Genomic DNA, 6,842 nt, shown 5'->3' on the forward strand with positions numbered 1-6,842 from the left:
CCCATCGGGAACGGCTCGCCCGGAGGAGGAGGCCGAATCCCGGCCCCGTTGGAGCAGGGGGTGGTGTCCGCCTTCAAGCAGCTCTACAAGCGGGAGTTGCTCCGCCTGGCCGTCTCCTGCGTGGCCGGTGGCTCCGGTGGCCCCATGGACTTTGTGCGGTCCTTCCTCCTCAAGGACATGTTGTACCTGGCTGGTCTCTCCTGGGACCTCATCCCGCCCGGCTCCATCGAGAAATGTTGGCTGCTGGGCTTGCGCGCCGCCTTCGAGCCCCAGCCCGGGGAGGAAGAGCATGGAGAACCTCCACACGGGGAGGAAGGTGGCGGTGGTGGGGACAGCAAAGTCTTCAGCGACCTGACCCACCTGGCCGCCTTGGCCTACAAACGCTTGGCTCCTGAAGAGGTGGCCGACTGGTTGCACTTGGATGACGCAGCCCCGGGGACGGAGGAGGATGATGGGGAAGAAGATGCTGAGGAGGAAGGCCCGGGGGGCTGTGGGGCAGAAGAGGAGGAGGAGGAGGTGGCAGGTGGTGGAGATGGGGATGGCAGGAGGGTTGGGGAAGGAGGGGATGGCTTGTTGCCCACGGCTCGGGAAGCCATCAAAGGTCTGGAGACAGCGTTGCGTTGGCTGGAGGGTCAGGACCCCCGGCAAGTGGGGCCACTGAAGCTGGTGCAGCTCCGTTCCCTCATCAGCATGGCCCAGCGGCTGCACCGCGGTGGTAGCCCCCATTCCTAGGGCTTGGCCAACCGCAGACCTCTTGGCTACCAACCTCTCGGCTACCAACCGCCCCACTTGGGGTCGGGGTGGGGGGGAGAACATGGGGCTGGGGACACCCCAGTTGCCCCAGGGAGCTGGCGGTGGAGGTTCCAGCTCCCCTTACCCCTCCGTCATGGGGCTCAGGAGGCCCCTGGGTTACCACGGCTAAGAGGGGGTTACAATTTAGGGCTAATGGGGATTTTTTGGGGCAACATCCCCTCTGTACGTTGCGCGTTCAAGGGTTGTTCCTCACCTGAGTATATTTAGGAGGTGCTATTTTTTAAAATCCCATGAGACGGAGCAGAGGTGGCCCCCTGGTCACCAGCGCCGCTAAAAGGGGATGGATGCTCCCCCCCGACGCTGCCTGGTCCCCCCGATGCCGTGGGGAGAAGGGGTGAAGGAGGGACCTGCTCAGCATCACCGTGAGGAGCTGGGATGATGGGGGAAGTTACACCAAGTAATTCCCCACATCTCGAAGTGGGGCTGGACAAGAACCACTCCTGGGGGGCCGTCACTCCTGGTGATGCCCTTCCCACTGCCGAAATGGAGTCCTGTTAAACTGGGGGAGGTTTGGGACTGTGGGGAGGACAAGGACCACTCCTGGGGGTCGTCACTCCTGGTGACGCCCTTCCCACTGCCGAAACGGAGTCCTGTTAAACTGGGGGAGGTTTGGGACTGGTTTAAGCATCACCGTGAGGAGCTGGGATGATGGGGGAAGTTACACCAAGTAATTCCCCACATTGCGCGTTCAAGGGTTGTTCCTCACCTGAGTATATTTAGGAGGTGCTATTTTTTAAAATCCCATGAGACGGAGCAGAGGTGGCCCCCTGGTCACCAGCGCCGCTAAAAGGGGATGGATGCTCCCCCCCGACGCTGCCTGGTCCCCCCGATGCCGTGGGGAGAAGGGGTGAAGGAGGGACCTGCTCAGCATCACCGTGAGGAGCTGGGATGATGGGGGAAGTTACACCAAGTAATTCCCCACATCTCGAAGTGGGGCTGGACAAGAACCACTCCTGGGGGGCCGTCACTCCTGGTGATGCCCTTCCCACTGCCGAAATGGAGTCCTGTTAAACTGGGGGAGGTTTGGGACTGGTTTAAGACGACTTTCTTCATGCACTGAATTGGTGGCATCCAAGAAGGTCACCTCCGTTGTTTCCATGACAGCCCCCCGTGCCCGGGAGCGCCCAGACCACGGAGACCTGCTGAAAACAGGTACCATCATCCATCCTCACATCACCGAAGGCTGCGGGGATGGGGGTTGAGGTGTCCTCCTGGGAATTTCCAGGGTGGCTGGGGGTTGGAGGACACGTCTTGCAGTGACATTTGCCGGCGTGACACACGTCGCGAGTTGAGATAGGAGCGGGGAGGGCTCCCAGCGCTGCCTTGAAATGCTGGAGGCATCAGATGTGAATTTAGCAGCTCTTGACCTGATTTTTTGATTTAAATTTTAACCTGTTTAGCCAAATTATTGAAAGGAGAAAAAATTATTGAAAAAAAAAAATACCCACCCAACTCATCGGTGCTGCCCTGCCCCGTGTCAACATGCGGCCTGGATGGTTTTACTTGTCGCGTCTTTGTCTCATAACTTCAGAGTTTATGGAAATTAAATGGATTTTTATTCCCACTTTGGGGTTCTCTTCCATAAATGATCACGCAGAACCATCCCAGCAGGGTTGGGGGTGGCAGAAAAGGGACCTCCATGAGGTTGTGTCCTCTTGGTGTGGTCTCCTCCGTCACGTTCCCCTCCTCTCTGCAGCCCGAGCTGCTGCAGCTGCTCCCCAAATTGAGTTTTTTTACTATATTAGTAGAGTTAATTTGCCGATAAACGAGCCTGCCAGGGAATTTAGGGAGCAGCAAGAACAAAAAAGAACAAAAAAAGTCAGATTCGGAGCTGAGGTTTGTCCTTTTTGATCATGAAACTCCACTGCAGAACCGATGTCAAGAAAAACTTTGGATTAGGGGAGAAATGCACTTTTTTCCCACCCCCACAAACCCAACTGACCTCAAGTTCTGCCCCCAAAAAACCCCTAGAAAAACATTCTACAGCTTGGGATGTGGCTCACTTTAAGGGGTAGTTTGTGAATTAAAGGAGTTTTCGGTTGTTTGAGAAAGATGTTGCCAAGCTCAGCAGAAGGTACCAGGCTGGAGATCTTCACTTCTCCTGTAGGTCACCGTTCGGTCTGGTTGGGGAAGTGAGAATATCAAATCATGGAATGGTTTGGGTTGGAGGAGACCTTGAAAGATCACCTAGTCCAACCCTCCTGCCTTGGATGGGGACATCTTTCACTGGACCAGGTTGCTCCAAGCCCTGTCCAACCTGGCCTTGAACCCCACCAGGGATGGGGCAGCCACAGCTTCTCTGGCCAACCTGGGCCAGGGTCTTACTGAACTGAGGAGCTACCAGGTGGCTTGGAACCCTTGAGGACCCATGTAGATTCCATGAACCCCTTCTCCAGCTACATGGTGAAACGAAGAGATGGGCAGGAGAGACAGGCAGGCTCAAGCTCCATCTGCAGCTTTTGTGCAACTTTGCTAATTAATTAGGTGCCTTGAGAAGGTGCCCAGGGAGGTCATGCCTTGGCATGACCCGGCAGCGCCGTTAGGGCTGTGGCATCTCCCTTGGCTTGGTGACGGCATCCCTGGGGATGGGGTCAAAGCTGTAGGAGCTGAAGGCTCAGCATCCAGCTGTTTCCCCAGCGATGTTTTGCCTGGAAAAGAGCCTTTCATCTTCAAAGCCGTTCACAAAATCATCACTAATTGCATCCGTGCAAGTGCCGGGAGGCAAACGAAGCTTAATTAGGGCACGCAAAAACCTCAGATCCTCTCCAGATAGGTGAGCTTGGAATTTCTCCTCCCTTGATGTCCAGCACCCTGGGGCTGAGAGGGGGTCTGGGCTTCCATCCTGCTGCTTCGCTGATGGAGGAAGACCCATCTACGGGACCGTGGGGCGATGCCGGTGCCCGGCCCGGGTGGGAGATGAAGGTTTTTTGGCTTGGTTGACTTCTTGCCCATGGTTCTGGGATGTGGACAGCAGCGTTGGCACATGCATCTCCAGAGTGGAGCAGAGGAGCTGGCATTGGTGGCCACGTGTAACCCAAGCACCGAGTGTCCCCGCTCAGCGCCACGTTGGGAAATCAAAGCCTTTCTCCTCATTTCTCAAGGTCTTTTGGTATCTTCATGGCACCTCCAATGGTCCTCACCACCTGCAGCCGCTCTGTCCAGCCCCAGAAGGCTTGATTTAGGATCAACCCATCCCCAAAACCCTGTCCCCATCCCCATACATCCCAGCAACACACCAGTGCCCATAGAGCCAACGTGGCATGAGCTCCATCCCCGCTGGCCCATGGACTCATGGCTGTCACCTCCCCATGGAGGTGACCCCGTGCTGAGTGCAGTAGCCCCCCCAGGACTGAAGGGACCAGAAACAGCCAAACCTGCCATTGTGTTGTCCATGTTTATTCGGTCCCAGCTCTGCAGAGGTAGCACATGGCATGGACCCATGTCCACACCATCTCCCACCCCCGGCCAGGGTCTCCCAGGGGTGTCGAGGTCCCTGAAGGGCTTTGGTCTGGTCCCCATTGCCCCTCCTGCCCCATGGGGGATGGAGAGGGCTTGTCCCCAGCCAGGCTGCTAGTCCTCGGCCACATCACATGCCCGGTTGGTGGCCGCCTCCACGGCGTTCATGACGGTGGCCCGCAAAGCCCCCTTCTCCAGCTGGTGCAGCGCGTGGATGGTGGTGCCCCCAGGGGTGCAAACATCTCCTCGCAGCTTCGCCGGGTGCTCCCCCGTCTCCAGCATCATCTTTGCTGCACCCTACGGGGAACCCGGGGGTGAGTCAGAGAGAAGGGGACCTCCCAAACCTCCCCTTCTCCTTCCAGCATCCTCCCATCGCCCACATCCCATGGTAGGGGACAAGGCGCTGAAGCATCTGTCCCACCACCATGCCCTTTGGTGTCTCCTGGTGGCCTCATCTTCGGTTTCAAGAGAGGAAACTGAGGCAGGAGGCCATACAGCGTGTTCTCCCTCACTCTGCCACCCTGCCTGGTGCCACAGAGCCCAGGGCAGTGACGAGGTGACCGAGCCAGGTGGGAGTTGAGGGACAGGAGTGATGTTGGGTGTCCCCAACCCATGGCACCGACTCACCAGCAGCGTCTGCGCCGCGATCCTGCTGGCCAAGCCACCCGGCATGCCCATCTTCACCGCTCCCTCGGCCAAAGCTTCAGCAAACAGGTAGACCTGAAGCAGAAGAACATGATAGGGATGAACGTGGCAAAATAGGAGCCAACCCCAACCCCGTGCTGGTGGGATTTCTGCCCGTGTCCCATATCCCACCAACAAGCCCATGGGTGCTTACGTAGGCCACCCCGCTGCCGCTGAGGCCAGTGTGGATATTGATGTAGGACTCGGGGACTTCCTCGCAGAGCCCGCAGGAGGACAGAAGGCTCTTCAGCAGGGCAGCTTCTCCATCACCAGCGCCGCTGCCCCGGGCGAAGACCATCGCCCCAGCCTGCACCACGCAGGGCAGGTTGGGCATGAGCCGCAGCACTTTGGTCCCGGCGGGGAGAAGCTGGGGAGAAATGGGGATGGAAGAGGGGTGCCACCTCCAGGAAGCACCCAGGGGTGCCCTGAGACACCGGTGGGTATCACCCATTGGGGCTGGTGGAGAAGCACGGTCCATGGAAGGACCTGGAGGTGCAACCCAAGTGGGGACAGAGCCACAGCGATGTGTGCTTCTCCATGGAGAAGGAGGAGGAGGAGAAGGAGGAGGAGGAGAAGGAGGAGAAGGAGGAGAAGGAGAAGGAGGAGAAACCTCACCCGCTGCAGCGTCTGGAGGGTGACACCAGCCGCCAGCGAGACGACGATGTGGTGGGGTCCCACAGCAGGACGGATCTCCTGCAGGACGCCTGGCAGGACGTGGGGTTTGGTGGCCAAGAAGACCAAGGTGCTCTCCTGAAGCACCTCCAGGTTGCAGTGTGTGGTCCGGCAGCCCGACTCCTGCTCACGGGTGAGGAGAGATGTCATTGTCACCCCCAGCCACCCCCGTGGACAAGGAACATTCGCATGCGGGGACACGGCTGGAGGACCAAGCCACCAAGGGTTCCATTCAGACCTGGGAATGAAGAGCCCAAGCCCTGCGTGGGGGAAAAGGTTGCCCCAAACTAGCATCGAGGGGACACCCCAACATGCCTCCCACCTCCACGGCCACCAAAAGGGGTGGCTTGTCACCCCATGTCCCCACTTACCCGCCAGGCGTCCAGGTTTTTGTCCGAGGGAGCGCTGGCCAAGATGCTGCTGGCTGGCACCTTCCCTTGAGGAACATGGGGACAGGGGTGAGTGTCCCCAGGGTGGTGGGGACACCCCAGCACAGCTTGGGCACCCCCATCTCCGCTGGGATGTCCCCTCCTCCAACCCTCCAACGAGGGGCACATGAGGAGGAGGGACAGGGTTGTGCCCCTGCTATCTGTGGGGCAAGGACCCTGGGGGAGGGGTGTGGGACAGGGCTGTCCCCACGTCCCTGCACCGCTCTATGGGACAGGGACATCATGGAGGGCAAGGACCTTGAGGATGGGGTCAGGACGGGGTTGTCCCCGTGTCCCCACACTGATCTGTGGGGCAGGGACCCCATAGAGGGCAGAGACCCCGTGGAGGGGAGGATAATGGGGTTGTCCCCATGTCCTCACCCTGATCTGTGGGGCAGGAACCCTGGGAATGGGGGCAGGACAGGGTTGTCCCCATGTCCCCACACTGATCTGTGGGGCAGGGACCCCATGGAGGACAGAGACCCCGTGGAGAGGGGGATAACGGGGTTCTCCCCATGTCCCCACACTGATCTATGGGGCAGGGACCCTCGGAATGGGGGCAGGACGGGGTTGTCCCCATGTCCCCACACTGATCTGTGGGGCAGGAACCCTGCGGAGGGGATCAGGACAGGGTTGTCCCCATGTCCCTGCACCGCTCTATGGGGCAGGGCCATCATGGAGGGCAAGGACCTTGAGGAGGGGGGGTCAGGACGGGGCGGTCCCCGTGTCCCCACACTGATCTATGGGGCAGGACCCCTCGGGCCGTCCCGTCCCGCCCCCCCTTTCCCC

At 59.3% G+C, this 6,842-nt stretch overlaps 2 protein-coding genes across 2 annotated transcripts in view; one reads left to right on the plus strand and one right to left on the minus strand.

Annotated features, from left to right (window-relative positions):
- On the plus strand, positions 1 to 732 carry LOC106902063 (tigger transposable element-derived protein 5-like; the record flags this gene model as incomplete). Its single annotated transcript, XM_014965230.1, has 1 exon — positions 1 to 732. A coding segment is annotated over one exon (732 nt), but the record flags the coding sequence as incomplete, so codon positions are not given.
- Positions 733 to 4,188: 3,456 nt separating this feature from the next.
- PYCRL (pyrroline-5-carboxylate reductase-like) overlaps positions 4,189 to 6,842 on the minus strand; it is a 2,732-nt gene continuing 78 nt past the window's right edge. Inside the window, exons 2-6 of the mRNA XM_014965231.1 lie at positions 5,997 to 6,164; positions 5,569 to 5,748; positions 5,108 to 5,320; positions 4,897 to 4,989; positions 4,189 to 4,566 (exon numbers count right to left, since the gene is read on the minus strand). Coding sequence (XP_014820717.1) covers positions 4,384 to 4,566; positions 4,897 to 4,989; positions 5,108 to 5,320; positions 5,569 to 5,748; positions 5,997 to 6,164 — 837 coding nt within the window. The 3' untranslated portion in view covers positions 4,189 to 4,383. The remainder of the gene's footprint in view (positions 4,567 to 4,896; positions 4,990 to 5,107; positions 5,321 to 5,568; positions 5,749 to 5,996; positions 6,165 to 6,842) is intronic.

The sequence above is a fragment of the Calidris pugnax genome, unplaced genomic scaffold, assembly GCF_001431845.1.
Source record: "Calidris pugnax isolate Ruff unplaced genomic scaffold, ASM143184v1 scaffold41, whole genome shotgun sequence".
Classification (NCBI taxonomy): Eukaryota; Metazoa; Chordata; class Aves; order Charadriiformes; family Scolopacidae; genus Calidris; species Calidris pugnax.